The 14245-nt window shown below is 54.2% G+C and overlaps 6 protein-coding genes and 1 non-coding gene across 7 annotated transcripts; 3 read left to right on the top strand and 4 right to left on the bottom strand.

Annotated features, from left to right (window-relative positions):
• Positions 1 to 41: 41 nt before the first annotated feature.
• Positions 42 to 2299, top strand: BGZ61DRAFT_363344 (uncharacterized protein; the record flags this gene model as incomplete). Its single annotated transcript, XM_046241431.1, has 2 exons — positions 42 to 1219; positions 1273 to 2299. 2 exons carry the CDS (start codon positions 42 to 44, stop codon positions 2297 to 2299), a joined length of 2205 nt encoding a protein of 734 aa, XP_046098881.1.
• A 120-nt stretch (positions 2300 to 2419) lies between these two features.
• Positions 2420 to 3756, bottom strand: BGZ61DRAFT_107411 (uncharacterized protein). The gene is made up of 3 exons (XM_046236891.1): positions 3230 to 3756; positions 2704 to 2924; positions 2420 to 2634 (listed from the first exon to the last, which is right to left on the bottom strand). Exons 1-3 carry the CDS (start codon positions 3563 to 3565, stop codon positions 2541 to 2543), a joined length of 651 nt encoding a protein of 216 aa, XP_046098880.1. The 5' UTR covers positions 3566 to 3756; the 3' UTR covers positions 2420 to 2540.
• Positions 3013 to 3116, bottom strand: BGZ61DRAFT_t181. Its single transcript has one exon. It is a non-coding gene; the product is annotated as a tRNA-Met (tRNA).
• A 387-nt stretch (positions 3757 to 4143) lies between the features above and the next one.
• On the bottom strand, positions 4144 to 4848 carry BGZ61DRAFT_537171 (S-adenosyl-L-methionine-dependent methyltransferase; the record flags this gene model as incomplete). Its single annotated transcript, XM_046254498.1, has 1 exon — positions 4144 to 4848. One exon carries the CDS (start codon positions 4846 to 4848, stop codon positions 4144 to 4146), a length of 705 nt encoding a protein of 234 aa, XP_046098879.1.
• A 1120-nt stretch (positions 4849 to 5968) lies between these two features.
• BGZ61DRAFT_537170 (uncharacterized protein) lies at positions 5969 to 6667 on the bottom strand (the record flags this gene model as incomplete). Its single annotated transcript, XM_046254497.1, has 3 exons — positions 5969 to 6129; positions 6179 to 6319; positions 6487 to 6667. 3 exons carry the CDS (start codon positions 6665 to 6667, stop codon positions 5969 to 5971), a joined length of 483 nt encoding a protein of 160 aa, XP_046098878.1.
• Positions 6668 to 7899: 1232 nt separating this feature from the next.
• Positions 7900 to 9939, top strand: BGZ61DRAFT_459501 (uncharacterized protein). Its single transcript, XM_046246921.1, has one exon. It carries the CDS (start codon positions 8144 to 8146, stop codon positions 9875 to 9877), a length of 1734 nt encoding a protein of 577 aa, XP_046098877.1. The 5' UTR covers positions 7900 to 8143; the 3' UTR covers positions 9878 to 9939.
• A 1409-nt stretch (positions 9940 to 11348) lies between these two features.
• BGZ61DRAFT_521508 (P-loop containing nucleoside triphosphate hydrolase protein) lies at positions 11349 to 14213 on the top strand (the record flags this gene model as incomplete). Its single annotated transcript, XM_046252495.1, has 3 exons — positions 11349 to 11792; positions 11864 to 12151; positions 12211 to 14213. The coding sequence occupies 3 exons, from the start codon at positions 11349 to 11351 to the stop codon at positions 13978 to 13980; spliced, it is 2502 nt and encodes an 833-aa protein (XP_046098876.1). The 3' UTR covers positions 13981 to 14213.
• Between the last annotated feature and the right edge of the window lie 32 nt (positions 14214 to 14245).

Genomic DNA, 14245 nt, shown 5'->3' with positions numbered 1-14245 from the left:
CCCCGGCCGCCTCGGAGGAGCTTCGGACTCTCTCGCCCATCATGTCGGGCTCACCTCCTCCTCCTCCTCCCCCGACGCCTCCCCACACGTCTCCCCGCACGACCGCCCGCACGACCGCCCATGCCTACGCCAGTAACGGGCTCCAGATACTCCAAGCCGCCAGCGATGCCGCCCACGCGATCCGTGATCCTCAGACCCTTCAACATGCTGCCGCTGCCGCTGCCGTTGCGGCCGCGGAGGCCATCCATCAGTCGCCCAACCAGGGCAGCTTGCCTCCCACGCCGAGCGACATGACGGGCCACCTTGTCGCCGGTCCGGACGGCGTGATGCGAGATCCGACGATCAACCCAAAGTTGACACGCCTGCGACGCGCTTGTGATATGTGCAGCATGCGCAAGGTCAAGTGTGACGACACCGACGTTCCCTGCCGTCCCTGCCGCGAGCTGGGTGTCGAGTGCACATACAATCGGGAGACGAAGCGTCGTGGTCCCCCGAACAAGCATGCCGAAGCCGCAAAGGCAGCCAAGCGTGCTCGCATCGAGCACACTGTTGTGACCGCCACTGGTGCCATTTTCAATGTGTCGCCCTCGCCCCAGACGGCAGCCAAGACGCTCATGACCATTTCCACCGACGGCGTTCTCGATGCCGAGTCGATTGCTCCGATGCCTGTCCTCGAGCTCCTTGTCGACGACTTCTTCACCTATATCCACCCCCTCGCGCCGTTTCCCCACGAGCCTACTTTCCGCCAGTCGTTTGCGAACCGCGAGGACCGCACCAAGCCGGAGTTCCTCGGTTTGCTGGCTAGCATGGTCTGCGCCTTGGTTGCGTCATTTCCTCGAAGCGCCAGAGAGCACCTCAAGGCCCAGCACAGCACCCACTTGTTCCCCCGAGCTATCGTCATGATTGAAAAATGTCGTGAGATTGCGCTGCTCACCCGGGGTAGCAAGTGGCAGCTGAAGCAGCCCAAGACGCTCGACGATGCCGCGACCAGCTACTTCCTCGGCCTCTCCTCTGGATACACCCATCAGTGGAACGCCTCTGGCCAGTTCATGGCCGAGACGTTGACGCTGGTCCGCGAACTGGGGTTTAACCGCCCTAAACACGCCGGTGACCTGCCGACATTCGGAAACGACAACTGCTCGCCAGACCCCCTCCCTTTCAACCATGTCAAGGATCAGATTGGCAAGCGCATCTTTTGGTGTCTTCTTCTTGGTATCCGGTAAGCTAAATCTTGCAAACTGAAACTAAAAGTTTATGCTAACCCTTCTATAGCTCATTCGCACAATTGGGTGCCTCAACGGCAGATATGGTGATTGCGCCCTCGACACCCAGCCTTCCGTATCCTGCGTACCCTGAGAATGTCGATGATATTTGCGTTCTCGCCAATGAGATTATCCACCAGCAAGATGGCAGTGTCACACTTCTGACGGGGTTCCGATTCGGCATCGACATCTACACTACTATGAACGGAGTGGTCAGCTTGGAGATTGCCTACGGGATGAGTACCCTACCTTGGGCAGACCAACGTATCCTCCTCCGAGACGGCCTGCTCGCAGCCCGAAGCATCACCGACAACCTACCGCCAGAGCTCCAGCTGGGTAACCACGGTGACGAAGCAGCCACCCTCGCTAGTTTCGATGAGTCTGGCATCCAGTACGTTCCCCCGGTCTGGCCCAATAGCCAGCCGGCCCATGACCTGCGCAATGCCATCAAGCACCACCCAGCACGACGCCGTCACCTTCAATATGAGATCCAGAAGGCCAACATCTATGTGTCGCAACTCGCCACGAGATCATACTTTGTGGAGCTCTACTTCAACCTGCGCGATGTCCACCTCGCTGAGCAACAACACGATCCCCATCCTGTCGAGGAACATTCGGAGGAAGAGAAGGCGGCCCAGAACGCCGACGAAAAGGAGATTTATGACTTCATGTCGGAAGAACGAGAGCTCATCGTGCAACACCTTTTGACTGTCTTGGGATCGATTTCGCAGAGGAACCTCGAGCCAAATGGCGGGTCTCTGATCAACAAGATCCGCCAAGTGGCGTCGACGTTGCTCAACGACGCACCTGAGCGCAAGGGCCCGCTTGCCATGAAGTCGGAAGGGGCGCTGTCGCAGCTCATCAACATTTTGATGAAGCTTGAGAAGTCAGGTGCTAGCGGTCCATCCGCTCCTGAGTCAGGAGACCCCAGCCAGATGACGCAAGAGGACGAGGAGGAGGAGTTGGCGCTCTGGGCGGACCTTCGAGAGTACCAGCTGCAGTTTGCGGCTCATGGAGGATTTCCTGGAAACCTGTGATGGGCCGGACGGATATATTCGCCTGGAGTCGCGGGAACATAAAAGTAAAGCTGTCACCGGGCAGTACTGGCGAGATTCTTGGGTCTCGCCATTTTTGGGGCAACCCATCGTGTATGTACAGTATAGGAATGGGTAGCGGTCTGTTTATGTTTTCTTTTAGGTGGCGACTGGAGTGGTCCTCGTTTCGTCGCATAGTTAGCTCTAAAAATCAGTCGAGCAGTGTATTCTGGACGGGCATGAATCATATGGGAATTTGGCTTCCTGCAAGTTGGCGTGCGCGACGGTCCAATGTGATTTCGTAGGCTGCCCAGGCAAAAATGACCCAGTCGGCGATCCTACGCGACTGTTAGTGCCATTCACCGATACCATCGAGGCGTCTTATGGTGCTCAAGATTTATACTGACATGAGGATGCCCAATAGGGCAGCCATGGCGCCTTCGGACGACCGACTCCAGATATTGAAATGCACAAGGTGGTATATGAGCAAGATGAAGCAGATGGTAGCACCGATGGCAAGGAGGAGCTGTATGGCGGCGTGGACGCGCGGTGGGATGTGGGACATGTGGTGGGAGGCTCTACGGGCAGAGATGTTGGAGGCGATGGCCCATACGAAGGAGAGGGTGGCCTACAAAAAGACATTGTAAGCAAGTAGAGAGCGAGTGAAGTTGCAAAAAAGAAGAGGCATTCTCCAGAACAGCCAAAACAAAAGAATCTGTCGGTGGAGAGGCTCGAACTCTCGACCTTTGGATGTCCCTGACCTATGGCCAAGTCATATGTTATATGAGACCAACGCTCTAACCAACTGAGCCACACCGACTGATTGGTTGATTTCATGATCTCCGAGAACGCTATTTGCGACCAAGTCGGCATGGGATATGGAGAGCAAGGGAGCACCTTGAGAAATGCACGGGGGAGCAGAGATAGACGCACAATAGGCAAGCTAAGCCAGAGCAACCAGAAGCACGTATCGCCAACGTTGGCATCGCTAGGGCAGACCCGCTGCGAGACGCTCCACCAGATGTTCAGCACGACGATGACGCCCGGGATGACGAGCGAGAACGGCCGCGCGAAGAGCACCACCGACACGGCGCTGGGAGGGCGGCGGCGCGGAGGACGGGGGGCGGTGGGATCGTGGATATACGGCTGCGGAGGGTACTGCCGGAAGTAGTACGGCGGCTGCGGAGGATGTTGATGTTGGTTTTGAGGCGGCGAGTGGTTGTGATATTGCTGCTGGTGCGGCTGCGGCTGCGGTTGTGGGGGAGTCATGATGGATGGCGATCGTCAAGGGCGTCAAGGGACAGGTCGAGTCGGGGCGTGGTTCACCAAAGTGCTTGCGGAGATGGAACGTGAGGCAGTAAAGATTGCAAAGCCTCGTTTCGCGGTGAAGGACGAAGGTGAATTACGAATTCTCAGGTGATGAGAAGCAAGCCGGAGCCTGATTCATTCCAGCCGGTGACGTACCGCTCTCGGTGAAGTTGCCTGACGGACAGTCGCACGGCGGTCGCTCGCTAACGCGCACTTCGGTTTAGTGGGTTTAGTGGCCGCGCCCTCACCTTGGGCCCCCGCAAGGATGGAGGGTCCGGCACTGAACGGTGGGTGCCGTAGGGGGCTCGGTACCTGGACCGCTCCCCACCAGACCGGCTGCTGGGTAACTCCCGAGGCGGCGGGCAAGTGTCCAATTGGCTGTCGGCGTTGTCAGTATCGCACCAAGACTCGGAGAGACGTGACGAGGCAACGGAAACTTCCATGCTTGAGCTTTCTACGCAGTCACTTCGTCCTGTGGCATCTGGACCAAACATCCAATCTCTTGTCATTCGCCGCACACGCCTCTAAGACACATCATCTTAACCAGCTCTGGGCTTCCTCGCCGTAAACACCATGACCCTTCCCACGACCCGCACATCCACCTCGTCAAACTCGCTCCTCAAGCCCGCCTCAAACACCTCCCGCGTGTCCTCCCAGTTATCAAACACCCCGAGGTGGTTATAAAAGCTCATCAGCGCCCACGCGATCGGGTTCATCGGCGCCTGTCGGCCTAGGATCGTCGCCCCGACGAGCACGCCGTGGTCGGCGAGGTGCGGCCGCACCGTGCGGAACACGGCCGTCTTGCGGGACGGCGGGCCCGGCATGCAGTGTAGCAGGTAGTAGAGGCTGATGGAGTCGAACTTGCGGGATGGCGGGAGCGGCAGCGGCTCTGCGGCGTCGGCGAGGAGGCTGTCGACCTTGACCGAGTCTCCCACGGCGCCCGCGATGCACGCTTCTGATGTGGCTATCGCTACCGGATTCAGGTCTGCCAGCGTCACCTCCTTGCACTTCGAGCTGCCGAGCGTCTTGCCCGGGAAGTATCCCGACCCGACGCCCACGTCGAGGTGTCGCTCGCCCAGCGTCTCGCTGAACAGGGGTAGTAGGACGTCCTTGGTCGGGCACTTCCAGGCGTAGCTGTTGGAGAACCAGAGCACCCAGAAGTCGTACAGGGAGAGCGGCACGGACGAGTAGAGGCGAGACCCGGCATTTTGGCTGGGCACCTGGTGGGGCGTGGTCGAGATCATCGCGTCGACGGCAATTGACGAAGGCGTCTAGGAATCCGAGACAAGAGAAGACGGTTTTCGACACAGATGCTGGCTTCCGTTTGGCGATTTAAGACGCAAAGCAGTCAGACGAAATCTCACGGCGGCTCCCTTGTTTAAACCCAACGTGAGCCAACAAGGATGCCCGGATGGTTGCCCCAACACTAACTAGTCATGGCCATGATGGACTAAGCGCTAGCAGACTGACGGCACTTCAAAATGCATGGATGGCGGTAGACGAAGGTTGCGCCGATGCGGTGTTAAGCACCCGCGGCTCACTTACAGAAGATTCCCTCGGCCGGGAGTGTGTAAGTCCCTGTCATCTCTCTCACGTCAGTCCGCGACGCTTCCGACTGTTCCGCTTAATCCCGCGATCCAGCAGGAGTCGTTATCTCCAAGTCTTCTATTTTGATCGACACTATGAGATGGCTCTGAATAAGGTCTGCTCTGACGTTGCGTCCTCAGTGGGCCGCCGTTGAGCTATGAGCTGGGAGCATCTCGTAATTGTGGCCCTTTATTATCGTCTTTTCGGAATAGCCGGGCGAGCATTGTTTCCTTCGCCAATATAAGGTTTCTGGCTAGGCATCATGGACCAGCCATGGCGTTTCTGCCTCGTATGTTGCAGCGTCATCCTTACAAGTGCCGGCACTCACCCTGGTAATCCAGCAGTGTCAAAGGGACGCACAGATGTGAGATTAATCAGTCGATTTATCGAGAGAATCCGCATTTCATGACTCCTGGGCCATGCTATATAAAGCTAAGGACATAACTTCTAGATCTAAAGATGCTAAAAAAAACATAAACACTCCCCTCAATCATACACTAGAGAGGGTGTCGAACTCCTTAAAGACTAACGGTGGTCGAGGTACAAATCCCAGTTCCATTCATTCTCACCCTCAGCCACAAAAGGCTGTGTGCCAGGGTGAAGACTCAACCCAACGCTGTTAGCTGGGAAGCCATCTGCATGAAGAGTCCCCAGCGGGGTTCTAGGACGTCCCTCCGTAGTGGACGACTCCGTCCAGTCAAGTCTGGCTTGCTGGTTCAAATGGCCGACCTCAGCGAGAAAGGTACTATATGACCGATTTACTAACCCGTCAACCAGTTATGCAATTTGACTACTAAGCTCGGCTGAGGGCTCTGTGTTCAACATGACTGGCAAAGATTCCTTGATGAACGAGGGGAGTTCACGGACTAGATGGCGACGGTACTCGTCTACACGATCGAACTCGTCGACTTTTCTCGCTTTATCGAGCGAGTACTGGTCTTCCTACATGTTAGTGACAAACCGCGCGGCTTGAGAAGTGCAACTCACACGGCTTAGGAGTGACACCATCTTCTGGGAACACAATCTTGTACATATAGGCCCACTTTCCCTCCTCTGTCTTATTTCTGATCTCCTTGCGCGAGAGGAGGAGGCTAAGCTGGGTGTTATTGATGCCATCCGGAGCGGTGGCTGGTGCTTCGCAAGCAACAGGCCGTGCATAGTGAAGATTGAGGGCCGAGTGAGTCTCCAGGTCGTTGAAGCAACGCCTGCAATGATACGGGGTAATTTATGACATCGATATATGTGCTCCCTGTGGGTTGTTAGAAGTGAACGCCCTTGTCCGTTTAATGGCCTACTTGACCCGGTGAACGCTGTCCCACCCAGGGTGCGCACAGCGCTTCCATTGAGGCTGTCCGTACTCGAGGGGATTGCGTTTGTGGAAGGGGCATGCATAACGAGTGTTATCTCTGCGTTTGCTGTCATCACCTTCATCGCCTCTGATGGCTCTATGGTCTCCTTCGTCGCCGTCGCCGCCATTGCCACGATTAAGTCAACCACCGTCATTGCCTTCATCGCTACCATCATTTTCGATCCGACGTCTCTTTTTGCGCGAGCTAGACCTGTCGCCGCATCCCCCGTTCTCCTGTCTGGGCTGGCGTCGACTTGGGGCTTCAGAAATGGCTTGTTGCCTCGTAGGCCATGGTTGCCCGTCAGCCCAACTCCCCATTCCAGCAACGAGTTCCATTCGCGCCTCATCAGCATTCCATGGAAACGACTCCGCAGACAATTCATCGCCTCGAAACGGCGAATGGACACCATCCGAAAGAGTGTGGATATCCGAATTGCTTATGGCATCCATGGTTGCCAAGGCTGGAAGAGAAGACGGTATTGTGGCTCGATCTCCAAGAGACTAAGAGCCTCCAAGTATCACCAGACTGGTATACCAGGCCGGATTGAGAGACCGGGAATAATTCCAGTAGCCCTCGACTGCTACAGGCCGATACGGCGTAACTTTACTCTCTTCTCTCAATTTATTGCCAATTGCAGAGTGTTTGGCAGAGCCTGATGGCTTTGAGCTGTGCATGGCAAGGTGCCTGCCCGATGCGGCTGTATCCATCTAGATGGGACAAAAGCCGGGCAAGTCAGAATGGGGAAGGAAAACAAAAGATAAAAGCTCCATAGTCGATACGTTACACAAGGTGGGATGGAAGGGTGAGGTGTAGGGATGTGCGGTGCAAGGGCGGACACTGGTACTTTAGCAGACGGAGTTATGCGCATTCTCGCACAACCTCATCCGCTAAAGTCTTCTTGGCGCAAAGCACAAGCCTTACTAATCAGAGAGCACAGCTGCTTGGCCTTGACAGCTCGCAATCGCTGTGAAGTGCCTTTGCGGAGTTGGATCACGTAGATATGAAGTATCACGGAAGAAGATGCAACGCGCAGAAGGTGCTAATTGAAGTATAAATGATGGGTCAAAGAAGCTTCCATTGCAACACCGGCAGCTCGGCTTGGCATAGTACATTGTAAGTACGTAGTAGGTACGAACTCACACACACTAGCGGTGGAGGGAAATGTAACCAGCTTCTACTCCATGGCAAGCCAACAATCCGGGATCTAGGCGGAGCACACCGGCGCCGGCCCCGCATTCAAGCCGCAGTGGGACGATTCCATTCCGCTTGTCCCAGTCTAGCGTATTCCTGGTGATGTCAGTGTATCTCGTGGCCGTCGTCGACGTGAAGCTGAAAGTGAGCGTGTGACCAATCGTTTCCGCAGTTCTCAGAGCGACATGGGACTGGCGGCCCAACCAATAGATAACTCGGGCACTGCTCGTCCGCTGTCGGATCTGAACGTCGCCCAGTTCACAGCTCACAGATCACAGCTCACAGCTCACTCCCCAATTCAGCCGCGATACAGAGCAGAGCATGTCGACTTGTATGGTGATCAGGACTGGCACGCTATTTATTACATCTCAATCCTTTGTGTTTTAGCACGTCCAAGACTTGGCCCAGCTCCATGTCTACCCCGCGGGCTCACGCCGTCACGCTTCCCGCCGCCGTCGACTACTACGACTTGGGTACCTTTTGTCGCCACATCACGACCCAGAGTCAAGATGCGCAGGTTTGGTTCGCAAGAGGCCTCGTCTGGGCGTATTCCTTCAACCACGGCGAATCGGTCCGGTGCTTCGAGCAGGTGATTGTCCATGATCCTTCGTGTGCGATGGGCTACTGGGGCGTGGCCTTTGCGTCGGGGCCCAACTACAACAAGAAATGGACTGCCTTTGACGACGTAGAACTCAAAGCCTCCATTACCAAGTGCCATCATATGGTCATGTTAGCAAAGCAGCACGCTGCCTCAGCATTGCCGGTGGAACGGGCGCTCATCAACGCCCTCGAGTATCGGTTCCCGTTCAGCTCTGTGCCAGAGGACTTTTCACCTTCGGTCTTGGAATTCGCCAATGAAATGAGAAAGGCGTATAGGGAATTCGGAGATAAGGACTTGGACGTTGTGGCACTCACTGCCGACGCGTTGATGAATACCAACCCGTGGAATTTGTTTGAAAAGAAGACGAGGAAACCCAACCTATCGACTCCCATCTTGGAGATCAAGGACATGCTCGAGCGTGCCTTGAGGCTTCCGGATTCTCGCTATCATCCTGGAATATTGCACATGTACATCCACCTAATGGAAATGTCGGATACCCCAGAAGTCGCTCTCATGCCCGCCAACTACCTGCGCAACCTCGTACCAGATTCGGGCCACATGTGTCATATGCCTAGCCATATCGATGTGCTCGTGGGGGACTACCGCCGGGCCATTGATACGAATATGAAGGCTACTATCGCAGACGACAAGTTCTTTGCCAAGAGGGGGGGACGTAGCTTTTACAGCTTCTACCGGTTGCACAACTACCACTCTCTCATCTACGCCGCCATGCTCGCCGGCCAGTCCCGTGTGGCACTCGAGGCGGTTGACAGAATGGAGGCAACTATTACAGAGGACCTACTGCTCATGGACTCCCCCCCGATGGCAAATTGGATGGAGGTCTTCAAATCCGTCCGAACCCACGTCCTGATCCGCTTCGGCATGTGGGATGAGCTCAAGACACAGCCCATCCCCGAAAACAAACAACTCTACTGCGTCACCCTCGCCATGACGCACTACGGAAGAGGGATTGCATGGGCTGCGACCGGAAACGTCGGCGAGGCAGACAAGGAACGGGACCTCTTCCGCGTCGCCGCGAAACGAGTGCCTCGGTCGCGGCTGAGCTTCCCAAACAGAGTGGTGGACGTACTCAAAGTGGCCGTCGCGATGCTGGACGGCGAGATTGAGTACAGGAGAGGGAACTACGGCGTCGCCTTTGAGAGTCTCCGACTCGCGGTTGCGCGCGACGACGCGCTTGTATATGGCGAGCCCTGGGGCTGGATGCTCCCAACTCGCCATCCGTACGCCGCACTCCTCCTTGAGCAGGGCCGCGTCGAAGAGGCCTCGGTTGTATATGCGGAGGACTTGGGGCTGAAGAAGTCGCTTAATCGAGCGCATCAGAACCCGAACAATATCTGGGCGCTGCATGGCTACTATGAGTGTCTGGTACGTCTTGGACGCACCGCGGAGGCGGGGATTGTGAGGAAGTTGTTGAGGACAGCTGCAGCCGGTGCGGATGTGGCAGTGAATTCGTCTTGCTTCTGCAGGCTCGAGACTAGCAAACTCCCAGAAACGGAAAAGAAGTGCTGTAATGGCCGAGAGTAGTCACCTACAAATACGATCATCTTAACCTTTCATATCATTCAGGTTCCACTTTGGATGCCTGCCCGTCTATTGAACTACTTAGATGGGCTGAAGGAGCATCATTTTGAAGAGTGATGGATCTCTGACGCTGCCGGCGCTGCACTGCCGCCATGCCGGGATCTATAAGTCAGTGGTTAGCATTGGAAGTACATGAGTGATGCTTGGGGCGCCTGGAGGAAATCATACTACGGCATTCCAGGAAAGCACTGGCAGGCAACGACTTCGAGAAACTCAGATGCGATAATCCCTAAGCGAGCGCCAGCATCAGCTACACACGGATGATGCGTGGCGTGCCTAGAGGGCGTCCTGGGCGACTTATCGTAGTTCTAAAGGAAACCTCACCCGGCAGTAACTTGAAGTGCTGGAGAAGGAAGAGGAAGATCAAGTTTTGCGCTTGTCGAGGGTGTCTTGTGCGCTTGACCGTGATCGCCAAAGGAGGTCTCGCGAGGAAAAAGATTGGAGTGATGGGAAAAAATTGAGCCTGGGGGGCGATTTGGAATCGGGCAGTTGGCTGGCAGCTGTAAGGGCAAGCACGACCGTGAATCACATCCGCCCAACAAGAATCCCGTCACTCCCAACACCGCACTTCAGCCAAGAAATTTCCTCCAGCACCTCAACATTGGAATGGTACTTTGTGATTCTGTCTCCCATGCCCTTATTTGATGCTTGCAACTCAGCGATGCCGTTGAGTTGAATGTTTGTGGTAGGTTGTTGTTCACTCAGGTGGGGAATGGAAATCGTGGTTTGCGTACGAGGGTATGGAGGGCCCTTTCAAAAGTCTTATCCATAAGAAGTAAGTCCTAATCATTAGGTTAGATAATAAGTACACTAAGTACTTCCTGATTTCTATAGGCCCTAAAGGATAGCAGGCTATAGTACATAGTAACTGCTATATCCTGATTAGCAGCGTATTACTCCTGAAGTTATAGCGGCCGTTTAATGAGACTGTAACAGCTTTATATATCTCAGGTAACCGACAGGGATAAATGGATATGATGTTACTAGCGCTTGGATAAGACTTTTGAAAGAGCCCTCCGTATTGGCCTTAGGTTAACTAAAAATAAGTATTATGCACGGCGAATGAGATGGTCAGGCAATCAATCACCGAGTTCAAGGAATGCTCTGCTCGCGTCCGCACCGAAATTGCGTGGCAAAGTAGGCAGAACACACTCAGGGTTCTGTGTGAGATGGCTGCCTTACAGCCTTTTCAACTGTTCCATCCTAGTCTCGACAGCTGTCTTTCCTCCTTCTCTTTCCTCCTTCTCTTATGCATTACACGTTCAACCTCACCCTGTCCAACACGCCACATTCCAACCTCTCATTAGCGACTGCGCGCACGCAAATAGTCGAGCTGCTCACACCACACGTCAATGAACCACGAGCTCCCAACCATCTCACAGTTTCCAACCACATACTGCAACCACTTGGAACCATGGCTGATGCATATCGGCTCGCAGAGATGATGAGGCGGGTTTCCCGCCCACGCCAGCAACAAATGAGGTCAACAGTGCGACAACTCCAAGAAAGCCTGTCGGCTGCCAACGACCCGCGATTATGGATCGAGCTCACATTTGCTCCCGGGTCATCCATGGTTGACTTGACGTACGACAAGAGTGAAGGTCGCGGTGGAGCACCGGAGCCTGTGGGAAAGCGGAAGGGTTCCACGGATATCGACTCGAACGGATCGGAGACGGGCGATCGCCACATGCAGCCCAACTTCGAGGGACCCCAGGATGTGGTCTGGGACGTCAAGGTGAAGAATGCGATCAATTTTGATGGTTGGGAGTCTCGAGAGATTGCCACGTGCCTCAGGGTTGAAGGAAAGCCTGCGAATCTTATCCAATACCTCAGCTCTGACGAGTTCAAGAAGCACATCGTAAGTTCTATGATGTCCATGTTTTGTCTACTTGTGGGTTCAACCATGCTGAAGTTCTCGGTGATGTACAGGATACTCTAACGAGCGTTGAGATCGACCCAATGTTGTTCCCCAGTCTCCGGACCAAGCTTAAACCATGGCAACATAGCGGCATTCAGAAGTTGAAGATCCTTGCCCAGTCGGAATTCAGAGGAGGTTTCTTGTGCGACGCAGTTGGACTTGGGAAGTCATTGACTGCTTTGGTTGCTTCAATGGAGATTCGAAAGCAACTGCTTCCAAACTGCGGATTCAACCTCATTGTCTGTCGTGCTGGCTGTGTCGTACAATGGTACGACGAAGTGATGAAGCACTACAGCAAGGTAAGTCTTTCTTTCATCTATCCGTTCAAATACAGGTCACCTAATCTATTTTATCGTAGGGTATGCGTCCTTCATGCATCATCCTTGACAAGACAGATTTCCCGGTCCACGAGCTCTTAAAGTACGACATCGTCATATGTAGCCACAACTTTCTCCGCCAACGCTACATAGATTGGGTTGCGTATGCAGGGTTCTGTCTTGCCGTGCGAAGTCATTCGGTCAAACGCGCCATCCAAGCATTTGATAGAAAGTTCGTACGACCACATGCACCACTGCATTCGTCACTCTATGCATCCCTGCAAAGGAAGATTGCAGTTCTAATCATCGACGAATCGCACGACGCCAGGAACCCAGAATCTCAGCTCCACGCCGCAATTAGATCACTGGAACCTCATTGTACGTTCTTGCTCACCGGGACCCCCATTTTCAACATATGGGAAGACCTAGCTGCGCAAGCGATGTTACTACCTGGAGGAGGTCCCCTCATCAACCTGGACCACTGCCGCCGCCTTTTTGGAACAGATGGAGATACCAACCTCGTGGGTCATCCACAAGGTGCGGGAGAGATGTTGTTCCGTCGATTCATTTCCGCCTTGATAGTGGCTCGCCCAAAATCCCTCTTGGAACTTCCTCCTTTGAAGACCAAGATTGTGCGAGTTGACATGAAAGACCACCGGGAAATCTTGCTCGAAATCTCCCGGTGCGTAATGATCGGCCGTTCACTTCTTTCGAGTGGCAAACGGGATGGTATTTCGCATGTTCATGGCGTCCAATCTACCGGAGCATGGGCGATTTTATCGAAGGCTCAGAAACTATCTCTGAACCCAATTTTGCTCACTCTCCGCGAAGCTGACAGCGAAGATGAGGAAACAAGTACGGGCATCGACAAGACGACGAAAGCGAGAATGGAGGCATCTTTGCAAAAGTTTCTCGAGGACAAGGGTCTCCCACTAGACCTATCACTCAAAGATCTTGACACTGATCAGCTCGTCAGTTTCCGAGCGGTGTGGAATAAGGTGCGTCGTGGGTCATCTACAGCCGTACAACTTGCTGAAAACGATCAATTGCCCAACAATGTGGATGAAGATGATGCCCCAAGCACATCGCACGAAATTGAACTGGAAGACTTACGAGCAGTGGGCATATCTGCCTACAGCGATGAAGGTTTTACTTACAACGAGGACTCCGAAGACGAGAACTATCAACCAGATAGTGATGATGCGGATGAAGCCCAGTCGGAGGGACCTAACGACAATCACGAGTCAGAAGACGATGAAGTTCGTGGCGTCCGATCTGAGGGAACTGAAGACGAGAGCTCGAAGCCAGCCGCTGAAGAACGATACCTGCGACGAAAGGGACGGTCGGACCCCGAGTTCACGAAGCGATGGCTTGCCCGGCTTTCAAGATCATCTGACAATGGAATCTTCTCGCCACGCATTACGGCGATCATGGATCAAGTACGACAGATCCGAAAGGAGTATCCGGGGGAGAAGATGATGATTGTCTCTGGAATGGTAATGTTTCTGGATATTGTGAAGGAGGCGATCAAGCGACGAGCCCAGACCGAGATCGAATTCGAATTCGAGATTGGAGAGTACAACGGCACGATCAAATCAGTCGAAGAGCGAGCTGAACTTATTCGCACCTTCAACCACCCGGGTAGTGGATTGATTGTGCTTCTTCTGAGTGCGCAAGCAGGTGGCACAGGATTAAACGTGGCTGGGGCATCTCACATAATCATCTCGGAGCCATTTTGGACGCCTACTCTGAAGGAACAAGTCGCAGGCCGGGCACATCGGATGCCTCAAGACAAGGAGGTACATATCTAGGAAATTGTCGCTCCCCTGTCGGAATTTGACAGGATGCTGCACTCTGCCGCTCTCAACAAGAGGAAGTTCGTCAAAGCCACTAATCAGTTCTTCGTGCGGAATGATAGCGACGAGTTTATCATCCCGAGATTGCCAACGCAAAAAGAACTGGAGGAAGATAACTGGGGTGCCAGTACTAAGAGTGCTGCAATGCCCTCATCGAGTGGATAGACATGGGTCATTGGTACGTCTTGGTTTTATGGAATGTGCAGCCATCCCACTTTTG

Source organism: Ilyonectria robusta (assembly GCF_021365365.1).
Source record: "Ilyonectria robusta strain PMI_751 chromosome Unknown BGZ61scaffold_23, whole genome shotgun sequence".
NCBI classification, from domain to species: domain Eukaryota; kingdom Fungi; phylum Ascomycota; class Sordariomycetes; order Hypocreales; family Nectriaceae; genus Ilyonectria; species Ilyonectria robusta.
This window is presented reverse-complemented; position numbering and strand designations above follow the sequence as displayed.

Excerpts from the sequence above, each read along its gene's own strand:
- BGZ61DRAFT_107411 (XM_046236891.1), bottom strand. The coding sequence starts at position 3,565 with ATGACTCCCCCACAACCGCAGCCGCAGCCGCACCAGCAGCAATATCAC. Across the intron at positions 2,925-3,229 it reads TCTGGCTTAGCTTGCCTATT|GCCACCCTCTCCTTCGTATG; the intron begins GTGCGTCTATCT and ends GTCTTTTTGTAG. Across the intron at positions 2,635-2,703 it reads GCCCTATTGGGCATCCTCAT|GATCGCCGACTGGGTCATTT; the intron begins GTCAGTATAAAT and ends ACAGTCGCGTAG.
- BGZ61DRAFT_459501 (XM_046246921.1), top strand. The coding sequence starts at position 8,144 with ATGTCTACCCCGCGGGCTCACGCCGTCACGCTTCCCGCCGCCGTCGAC.